Source organism: Diceros bicornis, chromosome 17, assembly GCF_020826845.1.
Source record: "Diceros bicornis minor isolate mBicDic1 chromosome 17, mDicBic1.mat.cur, whole genome shotgun sequence".
Taxonomy (NCBI): Eukaryota; Metazoa; Chordata; class Mammalia; order Perissodactyla; family Rhinocerotidae; genus Diceros; species Diceros bicornis.
The window spans coordinates 13984506-14000729 of NC_080756.1; the positions used below are offsets into that span (position 1 = coordinate 13984506).

Here is a 16224-nt window from a genome sequence, read left to right on the forward strand (position 1 = left end):
GAAACCTAACAGAGGCGTCAGTGGGAAATGTGTCCTTGGAGACAATAAGATGCAACAACTTTATGAGACACATACCAAGTGCATAACAATTGCCTGATGAAAAAGCGTAGTTCTGGCAACTCTTCAACTCTCAGATAACAAAGTGTGAACAAAAGACAAAAAATTGTTTCATATCTGTATATAAACATATATCAAAGTAATATACATAGTCAGTTATCAGCCAAAAAAAGTTAATATTTTTTATGTTAATAAATATAGATTTGCATCATAATTTTTCTACGTAGTATACTCTATATTATACGGAAAGGATTGAGAGTAGAGATGCTAGAAAAATTGAATGAAATACTGAAATGAAATATTGAGAAAAAAATTTTCAAATCTTGGAACAAAGCAGGAGAGTGACTATCTGTTCTTATAATGTCATTGTTTAACAAGTTCACCCAAGAAGTATTTAATTACACAGGAAAATGCACTTGCATTTGACTTTGCTTTTTATTGTTAGCTTAATGTTCAAACACTGTGAGGTTACACATTAACTTATACATTTTTATCCCATAGAAAAAAATCATACAAAGATTATAATATTATAGCTCTATAGGACATTAACCAGTTCAGTATCTATTAGAAAAATTATTTCAGCAGTCTTTGGAATATAAAATCCTTATCCCATGAATACTTTGAAGTAGCTTTACCACCTTACTGGTTTCGTTGTTAAGTTGACTAAAATATTTTGCTTGTGTTCATTCAGTAATTGTATGAGTCATACTTACGCCAGCTCTGGTGGTCTATTGGTTAAGATTCGGTGCTCTCACTGGCCTGGGTTCATTTCCGGTCAAGGAACCACATCACCCATCTGTCCGATGTCATACTGTGGCACCTGCATGTTGCTGTGATGCTGAAAGCTTTGCCACCAGGATTTCAAAAAACAGCAGGGTCACCCATGATGGACAGCTTTCAGTGGAGCTTCCAGACTCAGACAGACTAGGAAGAAGGACTTGGCCCCCCGATTCCAAAAAAATTGGCTGTGAAAACTGTATGAATAGCAGTGAAGCATTGTCTGATAGCACCAAAGGTGAGAGGACGGCGCAAAAAAAACAGGCAAGTTACTTCTCTGCTGTACAGAGGGTCGCTAGGGGTCAGAATCCTCTTCTCAGGACTAACAACCACCGTCTATATAGTAAGGCAATTGGCAGGATTTCAACTTTGCCAAATTATAATGTAGTAATAAGCAATAGTAGTTATATTATTTTGGTATGTATAGCTTAATCACTGTAGTTGAGTCGTTCTCAAACTTTGATAAGTTTCGGAATCACCTAGAGAGATAAAGAACTCAAAGACCAAGGCTCACTAAAGCAAGATAGATCCTGGGCCTTTGAATTTTTACCAAGTTCCCAGGTGGTGTATTAGTTATATTAGTGCATCAAAACATTGTGCTGTTTTGCAGAATGAACAAAAGTGGAAATCAGGCTTATCTTAGAAACTTAGAAGATTGTAGTTGGATAGAAACAGGGAATGGGTGTTTATAAGAATCTCTTTTTTATTAAAAATTCTCTTTAGACATAGCAGAGCCAAGTTTTACCAAGTTCTACTGCAAAACACACACAGTCTGCCAAAATCATCAGCTTCTGTACTTTCATTTAATAAAAACCCAGCACTTCAAGCAAAGATATAAAACTAATGGTAATGTTTTTTAATTTGACTTGTGAGTCCTGAAGAATTATTGGAAGAAAAAGGTTATCAGACTAGCTGTGCAATCACCTACATCAGTTGTTTCTTCTACTTCTGTGGCTAAAAATGGAATTAAACAAGTATACGCACAATGCAAAATCAATTGAAAAGAAATTTGAGAAAGTGCAAAGAACTATAAAAATGACTCTAGTACAGTAAAAACAATTTTGATAAAACTTTCCCTCAATCAATCGTGTAATATACATCAGTTAGAGCTGAGGATAGCCATATATTCACAATTTATCTTTCAATCCAGGGAAAAAAATCTATACAAATGGCATTAATTGAATATTTTTGCTAGTGTCCATTGTTAACATGATTTTTAATACCACCATATTTTTTGTTTCATTTTCAATCTCAATGTTATAAACAGATTGGGCTGAAGTCAAGAGCCTGTGATGAGAAACTATACAAGACCACAACATTCATCCTGCTGGGATTGACTGATGATCCACTACTTCAAGTTCTGATATTTTTCTGTCTGCTTGTCACCTATATTTGAGTGTAACTGGAAATCTGACCATCATCTCCCTTACATTAATGATTTCTCAACTTAAGCCTACCTTGTACTTTTTCCTCCAAAATTTCTCCTTCTGAGAGATCTTATTCACTACAGTCTGTATTCCCAGATTCCTTTGCAGCATTTCTACTGGAGACAAGACCATTACTTAGAATGTGTGTGCTAGTCGATTATTTTTTGTCATACTTTTGATGCAACAGAATTTTTTTCTCCTGGCCATCATGTCCTATGGTCGCTATGTGGCCATCTGCAAACCCTTGCATTATGTGACCATCATGAGCAACAGAGTCTGCAGAAGGTTTGTCCTTTGTTCTTGGGATGGAGGTTTGTTAATTATAATCCTCCACTTAGCCTAGGCTTAAATCTGGAGTTCTGTGACTTGAATATCATTGATCATTTTCTCTGTGATGCATCTCCTATTCTCAAGATCTCTTGCTCAGACACATGGTTCATAGATCAGATGGTTATAGCCTGTGCTGTGATCACCTTCATCATGACCCTTGTGTGTGTAGTTCTTTCCTACATAGACATCATCAAACAATCCTAAAATTTACCTCTGCCCAGCAAAGGAAAAAGGCTCTTTCCATCTGTTCTTCCCCCATGATTGTTGTATCCATCACCTATGGAGGCTGCATCTTCATTTACATTAAACCTTCATCGAAAGAAGAAGTGGATGTTAGTAAGGGTGTGCCAGTACTCACTGCTTCCATTGCCCTGGTGCTACACCCTTTTGTATAGACCCTGAGGAGCAAGCAGGTGGGACAAGCATTCAATGACTCAATCAAAATAATTACATTTTTCTCAAAGAAATAGGAAAGGATTCAAATTGTGGATTCAAGTTATCAGAAAGTTTTATGTAGTGGTTAGTGTAGGACCAGAGCAGATCAGCAAACTGTTTTTGATGCACAGTAAGTACAGAAATTGAAAATAAAATTTATATACTGTAAGAGCAATATGACGAAGTTAATATTTGTTGAATCTAATAATGAAAATTTTGAATTTGTATTTCCTGCTTTTTTATTTCTTTTTAAGTAATTCTTCTCTCTTGTATTTACAAAAGTATCAGTATACAACAAGCTGGGGAAAAATGCTAGTCGTTTACCACAAGTAGTTAGGGAAACACTGGATTATGTTTCTCAAATACTTCATATATTTGAAGTCATCATGATAGTCAGATTAACTGTCTAAAAATAGTTTGGGTCTTGCAGCTAAAACAGATCCTAACTAGTTCATTTTTTTCCCTCCTTGGAAAACAAATGTACCACAGTGTCATCTCTCACTAAGAGATTTTTCCAGAAAAACAAACCAGATTACACCTCCAAATCAGTGTCACTCATTCAGCAAACAAGTCAACTGTGCATGTATGTAAGAGATGATAGATAGGTAGGTAGATGATAGATAGATAGATGATTGATAGATTAGATAGATAGATAGATAGATAGATAGATAAATTCCCATCCACATAACTATCAGGACCATTCCCAAGGAGTTATTACAAAAATACTTTCTAAAAATCTGAAAAACGTAGACCATGCAAAAATAAATGTACTTTATTATCAAAGAGAAGATTAGCGTTAGAGAACTGGAAATAACATCTTGAATGGGATTTTATAACAAAGATAGAAATAAAACAGCCCCTCTTAGGAGAAAGCAGACTAAGCACTAAAACATATATGGAAGCACCAGTTATGAAAGTAGCTATATTATGCATGCAGGTGAGAACAAATTTCAGTGAAATTCAACTTGGAAAATGTATGGAAAATTCAGGCTATATATTGATCAGAAATTAGTTGTGTAAAGTATGAAAGAACAAAAAAGATGATCCTCAGTATTAGTTCTCAAGGAAAAATCTTCATGCTCTCAGTTATTGTATCCTTCATATTTCTCTCCCCGGGCCTCTGTGTCCAGGCATATGGGGGACTTTTGTCTCTCTAATCTTTTATTTCTAGATCCTTGTTCATTCTAGGAATGTTTTTCCTTTCATTCTTAGCTGGTCCTTTAGATAAGTCCTGTTCATCCCTCGATCTGACCATAACTGTCACTGCCTTGGCTGCTTCCCAAATCTATGCCTGATTAGACAGCCACCCCTTCTTCCCATTTCCCCACAGCCTGTTCTTCTTCGCCTCTTTATTCTTCTCTGTAAAAGAAAAGCCCTTGTTGCCTCACCCTTGAGATGCGTGCAGACCTTATGGCACAACATTCTCCCTGTTGCAATAATTCCCACTATTGCTGTTCACCCTCCTCCCCCTTGCAACAATCCTTTTGCATAAGGTCTCTCTTTGCTAAGTCTGGATTTGTTTTGTTTTATTTTATTTTGTTTATGACAATATACAATCGTATTGATACTTTCTGAGTCTACTGCTTGTTTAAACCTAGAAACAGAATAGACATAATTGTCTTTCCAAACAATACTGTTGAAGCTTTATGGAACCAGTTAATAACAAATATTCTCTCCTATGAGTGGTGAAGAAAAAGAAAATCAGACCTAGTCATAGAGGATTTAATCTGCCAGCTTTAGTGATGTGAAGTGGAAATTTAAGAGATATTCTACCCTGTCCTCATACACTGAATTGCTCCTCCTGTTTTCAGGAGGACAAAGGAGGGTCAGAGTGTCTCCTCACCTCTGCACCCTGTTTTGTTCTGTGCACCTAACAGGATTTTCATTCAGCACCATGCAAATGCAATCATACAATTATGAAAACTAAAGCACAACCACGGGAGTCAGGGTGCCTTGATTTCAATCCCGACTTCACCACTTTCTAGTTGCATCACATTAAGCAAGTTGCACCACTATAGTAATTTGATTACTTGATCTGCAGAAAGCTGCATAACGGTTACAGCTGCAGCATAGAGCTGTAAAGATGTGAGATAAGGCCTATAAAGAGCTTTGCAAAGTTTCTGGCAAGTAGCAGATATTGTTGTTATTAGTCCCTAAATTGGATGATATTGTGCCAGAGTATTCTCCTATCAGCACCACATCTAACCCAGAACTGGACTAACTTGCAGCCTGGCTCCCTTTTTAGTAAGTCTCATCTTTAAAGATGATTTTCCTCTGTCTTCTCACTTGCATCATTTCTGTTGAGGAATCTGTGATCATTCTTATATCTGTCCCTATAGCTGCTCTTTAGAGTTTTTCATTATCACTCATTCTGAGGAATTTAATTATTATGATCCTTGGTGTGGTTTCCTTTGTGTTTATCCTTCCTGGTGATTATTGATCTTTTCTGTTTTCATCAAATTTGTAAATTTTTATCCATTTTTAATTTCTTCAAATATTTTTCTGTCATCCCTCCCCAGCCCCTGTAGTGTCTTTCTTCTCAACTCCAATTACACATATGTTAGATCACTGGTCCTACAGTGACATTTTCTGTATCTTTCTCTCTCTGCTTCAGTGTATCTAACTTGCTGTATCTAAAAGTTCTTTTATTCTGCATTATTTATAATGCTATTAATATCAAAGAGTAAATTTCTCATTTCAGGTATGGTATTTCATTTCTAGGAGTTAACCATTTGGTTTGTGTCTAATTCTGAAGAAGAAATTTCTCTCTAGAATATTTTGGCTGGGGTACAAAAATATTTTCACTGAAATAATTTTTCAAAATCTTTTACAAAATCTTATTTTAAAAATTATAAAAATGGAAGAATATATAATTTTATTTTATTAAATAGTTATATTCCTATATTCATTTTAATAATAGTAAAAATATAAAGTTATAAATTTATGTAAAGGATTTGTTTTTTTAAGTTGATATTATAGTAATAAAATATAACAACAATTAAATTTCATTAAAATTGAGATATAAATAGATCCCCAGTATATTTTTGATTTACATTGATCTTTGTAATCTATTCAGCCAATTATATCATGTTATGATTATTGTTCACATATTTATAAATGTTACATATAACATATTTAGATAAATTTGCTGATTTACAATCTGAAAGGATCTTTTCCAAAGTGTTAACATTAGTTATCTCCAGATTATGGTATCACATATATTTTATCTGATTAATTTTTGAAATAATTTTATTTATTCATATAATAGGTAAATACAAGAGAAAATCAGGACTCTTTGATCCCCTGAGGACACATCCTCAGAGCTGCATGTTTTAGGCCTTTTGCCAAGATTATGACACAAAAAACTCTACAGTGCTTTTATTGGAGCTGGGTCTCCAAGGACCTTTTTGTTTATTCATTAGTTGGAAGTTTGCTGAATAAAACAAACACCTACCTTGTTAATGTATAAACCTCTCTGCCCAGGGAAGTCGGAATATCAAAATTTCCAAAATCTGAGAGAATTCTTGATAATTCCTAACTCTCAAAACTGCTTTTTATCTTCATGTATCAGCAGCATGAGAAAATGTTCCTTAGGTTTATAATAGCTAGAGGTCTTTGTGAGGAAAATTTCCTAATTTTTGGTGATGAATACAGAAAGAACTATGCATTTCCAAACTGCACATGAGTATGGAGTGAAATTATGAGCAATAGAGAACAGAAAGACACAAATTTTAGCCTTAAGAACTAATGTTGTTAAACAACCACCTGAAGTTATGATTGACTAGCAAAAGAGTAAGTACAATGAAGTTTTTATTTTCAGTGCCTTTTGTAAGAAATGATCATAAATTCTTACGTAAAAAATGCATTCTATCTGTCTTTATGAAATCAGAGCTTAGGGTGAATTTTGACATCTTGTAATGGAACCAAAAGTTATTTATTGTATGCCACTTTAAAAATTCATTATCCTGGAATCGATAAAAATCATGGAGAGATTGATTTTTACGCCTTAGTGTAGTACAGTTTGAGAGATATCGAGACAATAAACTCCTAACTTATCCTCAATCATAACTTAACAACAAAAAATACACACACATTCACACACATGCACGTGTGTGTATGAATCAAATATGATTATCACTCTCATGTAAAACAAGGTCATGTAGTCTGATGATTTATCATCTTATGTGACACCTCACCCTTCGTTGTGAATACCGATTCATTAGAACGTTAGAATAAACAGAAATGAATCAGTCACATTCTAGGGTCAATTACTTTCTCAGTCTCTGCTTTGTAACATCTAGGAGAAACTGAGCTTCATGGATGAACTGTATTAGTGATTGAAAAAGAAACCATGTTAGTTCTAGAACACTGAAATCTGACTGGGATGTGAAAGGCTGAGTTCAGCATCACTGCGATGCCTTACATGCCCATGACTGTATGAGAAGGGGAAGTCAGTTGAGTTGTAGAAGTGTTTTTCACAACACCCCAAATTCATTTACTGTGGTTGTTCCCTGGGTAGCCCTTATTTTGAGGGAAGCTTTCAGCCCTCAAGCAAAGAAGAAAACCAAAACAATTTCCTTCTCTATGATAGTGTCTACAAACCCTGAGGCTTACTTGGGGACCCTATAAACCTTTTTGTGAGAGTTGATCTTGCTCCCACATCAGTAGGAAGAGTACGTTTTAAATAAAGGTAGTAAAAAGTAAAATCATATAAAATGATTCAGTTCTGCAAGGGGAAATTCCTTATTGGTAACAGGGAATTTCCGAGCCCTGGAGGCACTGACTGGAGGCTAAAAACAGTATGTTGGTGTCTTTGCAACTAACTAATTGGTGGAGTCTGAGAAATAACCTTGGAGAATTAAGTCAGTATTACAAAGTATTTGACCACTAACATCCGTAACTCATGGATAGATACACTAAAGCCAAAAGTATTGGGAACAAAGATGAAACTATCTGATTGGAAAATAAGGCAACTATAGTTACTAGTCATATCCACAATAAAAATATTATATATAAACAAGAGGATCACTTCAAGACAGTCAAGTCAGTTTGCTTGGCATTTACAGCCAGTGTTGAGTGCTCATTTTGGCTTCACTATCCTCTATTCAAGTGTCTTTGAATTTTTCATGCAGATTAGACAGAAAGCAGGAATCCATGATGAGAAACCACACAATAACAACATTCATCCTGCTGGGACTGACCGATGACCCACACATGAAAGTTCTGATTTTCACCTTTCTTTTTTTTACCTACCTGTTGAGCGTAGCTGGGAACCTGATCATTATCTCCCTCACCATCATAGATTGCCATCTTAGAACAGCCATGTGCTTTTTTCTCCAAAATTTCTCTTTCTTAGAAATCTCATTCACAACTGCTTGTATTCCCAGATTTCTGTACAACATATCAACTGGTGACAAAATCATTACCTATGATGCTTGTGCTGTTCAAATATTTTTTACTTATCTTTTTGGGATAACAGAATTTTTTCTCCTAGCCACTATGTCCTTTGACCGCTATGTGGCTATCTGCAAACCCTTGCATTATGTGAACATCATGAATAACAGAGTCTGCAGTAGCCTTATCATCAGCTGTTGGATGGCTGGTTTGTTAATTATAATCCCCCCACTTAGCCTGGGCCTTAATCTGGAATTCTGTGACTCTAATGTCATTGATCACTTTTTCTGTGATGCCATTCCTCTGCTAAAGATCTCATGCTCAGACACATGGTTCATAGAGCGAATGATTTCAGTGAGCACTGTGTTGACTTTTCTCATGACCCTTGTGTGTGTTGTTCTCTCCTATGTTTATATCATCATGACAATTCTAAGATTCTCTTCTGCCCAGCAAAGGAAAAAAGCCTTTTCTACCTGTTCTTCCCACATGATTGTGGTTTCCATCACCTATGGCAGCTGCATCTTCATCTACATCAAACCTTCAGCAAAGGAGGAGGTCGCTCTTAATAAAAGAGTTTTCCTGCTCATTTCTTCAATTTCACCTGTGTTGAACCCATTTATTTATACACTGAGAAACAAGCAAGTGAAGAAAGCCTTGAATGACTCAATCAAAAGGATTTCTTTCTTCTTAAAGAATTGAAAATAGTAGTTGGTTAATGATAATAAAAAGATGAATATTCCTTCATATTTTATGGTAAAATTCTAATCATATTTGTGTCTTACTAATCTCTTTTCCAGTTTTATTAACATTTTACAACTTCTTTAACTTTACTGGTGGGGTACTATTACAATTTAACTCCTCTATTCCATTTAACAATGGAATTGTTTAACAATTTTATCCACATGGATATAATCATAATAAAATTTGAGTTAAAAGTTATAAGTAAGTTGTAACATAAAGTACCAATTTTTGTAAGACCATATTATAATTCCAGAACAAGGAAAATATGGTAAATTAAACTACTGTAAAAATAATACCAATGCACACACCTGGAACATTATCAAAACAATTTAATAACTATTATTTTCAATATTTAGCTTATCCTATAGTCCCACAAGAGAAGTGGCAGAGATAAAGAGGATATTGAAAACAGAACAGCTTAAGCCTATAAACTAACACTAGGTATGACAAAGGTTGGAGAAGAATGAATAAAGATATTTCAAAATGTATCCAAACAGAATGAATTTAAATACCACTTGGAGATGAAATATGAGATCTCAATAGCTACATGATGAAAAAGTTTAGAAATGGTAAGAAACTAAGATTATCATATTGATGCATATTCAATGAAAAGGAGAATTAAAAAAAAAATCTTCCCACCCACAAATTCAGATGATAAGTTTGAGTATTTTTGTCTATCAATTTAAAAAAAGAACAGAAGAACAGAAATAGTCTCCCTAATGTCACTTAAAATTCTGATTGTAGACTCAAACAGGTGGAGTGTTTAAAGTCTACAAATAATAAATGAAATTAAAAATGAATCCTTAAAAATTAAGTATACAATTAATATTAGATTAAAAATTTGAGACTGAAAATACAGTATAACTAACAAGCAATAATATGGTAAAAGTCTGTGTATGTAATGCACAGATATTTATAAAATTTGCATACATAAAGCACAATTGTATATTTAATGCTGTACTTGATAGAAATTTGTGTGCTTAAACATCTTTGTTATTAAAATATTTTTAAGTAGATTAAAAATAAAGGAGCACATGCTCACTTTAAACAATTAGAAAAACTACACAATAAAACAAAGTAAGTAGACGGAACAGTGAAAATTTTAGATAAAAAGAAAAAGCAATAACAATAAAATTTAAGGTAAATAATTCAGAAGCTGATTCTCTGTAAAACTCAGGGAAAAATAATCTAACATACCCAAATATGGGGAAAAAAGAAAGAAAGTAACATATTCATCATTAAAATTTATAAATGAGATATAAATATCAATACAGAAGAGATTCAAATAGATATAAATACATGCTGCATTCAATTTTACAACAAAAGATAGAAAAATTGCAATAAAATTTCTTAATAATATATGAATTAAGAAATCAGAAATTTGATATAGCAATACTTATATAATTTATTAAGAAAGTGAACATATTTCTGCGTGTAAAATCAAAAGAGGACTAAATTGTTTTAAAAAAATTCTAACTTTAAAAATATCCTAAATAATTTCATCCTATATTAAACCATTCAAAACCATGGAAAAAGAAAATTTCATAACTCCATTTAAGTCTATAAATAGAAATTTTCTATATAAAATATATGTAAGTACATTCTAAGAATATGTTAAGAGAAAAATGGATTATGGCCAAGAAGGGTTTAATCTAGTAATAAAAGAAAAGCTACATCTCAATAAAATCTATCCACATACTTTATCATATCAATGTTTAAAAGTAGACATCATAAAAATGGTTGTATGCTGAAAAGGTTTTAATAAAATGTAATAGTCATGAAAAATTCCGAGTAAAATGGGAATATGGTAAAATAATAAATACAACTATTTATATAAAAATAAAAATTATTTTAAAGAATAAAACATTGATAGATTATAAATCAAAACCAAAAACCAAATATGAATGCTTAGTTTCCTCCTTGTTGTTCAACATTGTTTTGGATGATCTTGAAAAGTCATAAGATAAGAAAATAAAATAGTCATTATAAATTCTAGACAGAAGATATAAAAATTTAGCTTGCAGAAATTTGAATATGCTTATTGTAAACATTACTAACTCTGAAAATAAAATCTGTTTTATAACGTATGACATCTTAGCATTTACATCATAATTTAATTGGCAGCATTTTTTTAATTGGCAGAATTACTACAAAGTAGCAATAAAAGAAGTTATACCTTTGCATAAGTGTCGTTTTAATTTCACATAAAGAGGTATGTAGTTTTCTGCTATCATTATTGAAAAAGGCGTAACTACAAGAAACTAATAGAAAAATAACAGAATTTAAAAGAGAATTTAAGTTGGATAAATAAAGAATATTTTTTAAACAATCAGCAGCCTATTTTTATATAGCAATAAAGGCCTGAAAAGCAAAAAGTAAGAAAACAATTTGAGTCATAACAGTGACAAAGGGATGTCATCAAGAAGTAAAGCATGGGGCCGGCCCGGTGGTGCAGCGGTTAAGTGCGCACGCTCCGCTGCTGTGGCCCAGGTTTGCAGGTTCAGATTCTGGGCGCACATAGACGCACCACCTGTCAAGCCACGCTCTGGCGGCATCCCACCTAAAGTAGAGGAAGGTGGGCATGGATGTTAGCCCAGGGTCAGTCTTCCTCAGCAAAAATAGGAAGACTGACATGGATGTTAGCTCAGAGCTGATCTTGCTCACAAAAATAAATAAATGAATAAAGATGAAATTTGTATGACAATACCAGTACCAAGGCAGGAGGAGGGAATAGAGCTGTATTTGAGCAGTTTTGAATACTATTGAAATTAATTTGGTTTATTCAAAACTAGATTGTTAAAAGTTAAGATGTCCATTGTAATCTCCAGGAAACAACTAAGAAAATAACTTAGAAACATATAGTTGCATTGATTTAATGCAACAAAAAGGAGTAATGAAGGAATAAAGGAACAAAAAAGACGTTGTACACACACAAACATAACAGCAAAATGGTTGGTGTGAATCTTACTTTATCAGTAATTATATTAAATATAAATGGAATAAACTCTCGAAAGGCAGAGATTGACAGAATGCATTTTAAAAAATGATTTAACTCTATACTGTCTACAATACACAAACTTTAGATTCAAAACCCAAGTAGGTTTTAAGTAAAAGGATCAAAAAACATATACCATGCAAAGGAGACCTGGAGTGGTATTATTATTATCAAGCAAAAGACACTATATTACAAAAATTGTCACTAGCAGCAAAGATGGACATTTTATAATGATAGATCTCTATCAGAAGGGCATAGTAATTATAAACATATATTGAACTAACAACAGAACCCCAAAATATGTGAGGTAAAAACTGACAAAAGGGAAGGAAAAAATGGACAATTCACAAATAATAGTTGAAAATTTTAATACTCCACTTTTAATAATAGATGGAACAACTAGGCAGAAGACTATCATGTAAATAGAGGATATGAGAAACACTATAACCAACTAGACCTAACAGACATCTATAGAACACTCCACTACATATCAAGATACACATTTTCCTCAAACACACATGGAAATTCTCTAGGACAGATCATATACTAGGCCATATAATAAGAATCACTGTATGAAAAGATTTAAATCACACAAATTATGTTGTCCAACCACAATGTAATAAAATTATAAATTGGTAAATGAAGAATATTTGGGAAATTTATAATTATATGAAAAGTAAACACATTCCTAAATAGTCAATAGATTAGAAAATAAATCACATGAGACATGAGAATATGCTTTAGATGAATGAAAGCAAAAACATACCAAAACTTATAGGATGCAGCTCAAGTAGTGCTTACAGAGACATTTATAGCAATAAACACATATATTAAAAAATAAGAAAGAACCAAATCAACTATCTACCTTTCCACTTTAAGAAATCTGAAAACAAAGAGAAAATCAAACCCAAAGCAAGCAAATGGAAGGAAATGCTAACAATTAGGGCAGAAATTAAGATAACCACTCCTGCTAGTTTTTTATTAGTGTTAGTATGACGTATGTTTCTCCATCCCTTTACTTTCAATCAATCTGAGTCTATATATAAAGTTGATGTCTTGTAGACAGCATGGAGGAATACAAGATGGAGAAGAAAGAAAGAATGGAACGGAAGAAATCTTTACACTTTCTCACAGGGGTCTTGTTTTTTAATTCACTCTGACCATCTCTGTATTTAATTGATATATTAGACCATTAACATTTAAAGTGATTATTCAGATCACTTTAAGCTTTTGAAAGCCCATAGGGCAGAGAAAAGTGACTCTTAGAGGTCAGGTGTTTGGCAAATGTTTTTCCTTTTGTCCAACCCTTAATTTGTAGTAAAGAATGTTCTATGGTCTGATCCCCACTTCTGGGAGTTCCTGACCTTTCTTTATTTGCATTTTTTCCTACCATGATATAAAATTATACAAAATACTGTTTAATAAGTAAAATGTGTCCCTATGCAAAGACTGTCTGTACCAAGGAAAAAAAAAATAAAAAAACCAAAGGAGAATCCTTCCATACCTCTTTCAGCTTCTGGTGGCCCTTGGAATGCCTTGATTTGTGGCAGCCTGATTCTAATCTCTACCTCCAACTTCACATGGCTTTCTTCCCAGAAGAACCTCAGTCACTGGACTTAGGACCTCCTCAGAATTCTTAGCTTAATTATATCTTCAAAGACCCCTTTTCAAAGAAGGTCATAATTTCAGGTTCTGTGCATCAGAACTTGGACAGATCTTTTTCAGAGCCACTATTCAAGCCACTACAGTGGTCAACTGATTTATAACAAGGGTGCCAAGACAATTCACTGGGAAAAGAATAGTATTTTCAACAAATGGTGCTAGACAACTGGATATCCATGTACAAAACAGTGAATTTAGACATCTTTCCCATTCCATACACAAAAATGTACTCAAAGTGAACCATAGAACTATATGTAAAAGCTAAAACTCTTAGAGGAAAACATAGGAGTAAATCTTTGTGACCTTGGGTTAGACAATGGTTTCTTAGCTATGACACCAAAAGCACAAGCGGTAAAAGACATGCACAAATCAATATGACTTCATCCAAATTAAATTTTTTTTCCTCAAAGGACACCATTCAGAAACTGGAACACCTACACAATGGGATAAAATATTCAAAAATCATATATCTGGTGAGAGACTTGTATGCAGAATACATAAAGTACTCTCACAACTCAACAATAGGAAAACAACCCAATTGAAAAATGGGCAAAAGATCTGCCCAGATACCATGCCAAAGAAGATATGCAAATGTCAAATAAGCACATGAAAAGCAGGGCAACACCATATGTCATTAGGGAATTGTAAATCAAAACAACACTGAGATATCACTACACGTGTACTAGAATAGCTAAAGTTAAAGTGTGACCAGGCTAAGGGTTGACATTGATGTGGAGCAACCAAAACTCTCAAACACTGACAATAGAAATGTAAATCCTAAAGGCGTGTTGGAAAACAGTTTTTCAGACTCTTTAAAAGTTAAACATACACCTAACCTATAAACTACCCAACCAGTGCCCTACATTTTGAGGTATTTACCCAAGAGAAATGAAAGCATATTTCCATACGAATCTAATACACAACTGTTCATAGCAGCTTTATTTGTAATAGTCACAAGCTAGAAAAACTCCGTAAGCCCATCAACATTGGAATACTACTCAAAAGTAAAAAGGAATGAACTATTGATACACATGAAAACAGGGATAAATCTTAAATACCTGCTCAGTGAAAGAGGCCAGGCAAAAAAATACAATATTTCATTATTGTATTTACTTAAGCGTTTACATGAAAGCGAGCTAATCTGTAGCGGCAGACACCTTATCAGTGGTTGCCCGAGGAGTGGAGGAGTGCAGAAAGAGGAGGGCACAAGGGATGACACAGGTGCACAAGGACACTTTTGGGAGTGATGGACATGTTCACTCGTGATTGTGTTGATGTTTTCACAGGAATCTACATGTCACAACTCATTAAATTGTACCCTTTAAATATGTGCAGTTTAGTGTATGTTTATTTTCCTTCAATAAAGCTGTTAAGAAAAATAAGAAAATGAATGAAATAACCTGGTACTTGTCCTGTTGTCTCCAAGGACACTGGAACCAGCCTTTGTTAGTAATTTTGCTTTTGCCAATTAAAATGACTCCAAAGATCCATTAGTGACTTTTGAGTGTAAATCACCAAGGATCTTTTGTTTCTTCATTTATTTGCAGGTAGAGCAAAACAAAAAAAAAAACAAAAAAAAAATCAAGGTCGGTATTGTTCAAACTTCTGTCGCTGTCCAGAGAGATTCAAATACCAGCTCTTTCAAAAGAGGGGAGAGTTTCTGGCATTCTACTGCCATGAGGATGGTCTCTTATCTCCTTTTAAATGTCAAAATATACAAGAAAGTATTTCTTAGGCCTTTCATGAGAAAATAAATTTAATTTGTTGGCGAGAGCAATCTCAGAGAGTTTTCTACCTGTTCAGAGAACTTGCAAGTGTGACCATGAATGCGTGAGCAAAAGTGAAGCATTGGTCTCATGAAAATCTTCATGAAATCTACCATTTTCAACCAAGTACCTTTAAGAATTACTATTTTTAAACATCTTAAGGAAGTTGATTGACTAACAGAAAAGTAAGTATGATAAGTTTTGCAACATTAGTAATATTTCCCTTAGTGAAACTGTGGCCATATTTTTCTCTGAGAAAAAAATGATTTCACCTGCCTATATGAAAATCAGATATATGAATTATAACATATATTTCATAAAGCCTTCAAAAATATATATGAGTTGTCTTAATAGTAAAAGGGGGACATATAAATATGAATCCTAATATTAAGAAATATCCAGAAATGACATCAGCTATACCATCAACTTCAAATTGTGAAATAAAAGCACCCATTGTATGTGCCTGTGTGTGTGCACCTGCGTGAGTGTGTTTATATTTCTGCCTTCATCACTCCAAAAGACTGGCTACAGTAGTAACGTTCATTATAAATCTCTGCATCCTTTCAAATATTTATGGAAAGATAAACGCAAATATGTAGGTTACATGTCACTGTCAATTAGTTTATTGAATTCTGTCTTA

The 16224-nt window shown here is 33.6% G+C and overlaps 1 protein-coding gene across 1 annotated transcript; it reads left to right on the top strand.

Moving 5' to 3' along the window:
• The first annotated feature begins 8183 nt into the window (after positions 1-8183).
• On the top strand, positions 8184-9119 carry LOC131415972 (olfactory receptor 6C2-like). The gene has a single exon (XM_058558038.1). The coding sequence runs from the start codon at positions 8184-8186 to the stop codon at positions 9117-9119; it is 936 nt and encodes a 311-aa protein (XP_058414021.1).
• Positions 9120-16224: the final 7105 nt, after the last annotated feature.

Bases quoted from the DNA above. Each gene is read 5' to 3' on its own strand.
- LOC131415972 (XM_058558038.1), top strand. From the start codon at position 8,184: ATGAGAAACCACACAATAACAACATTCATCCTGCTGGGACTGACCGAT.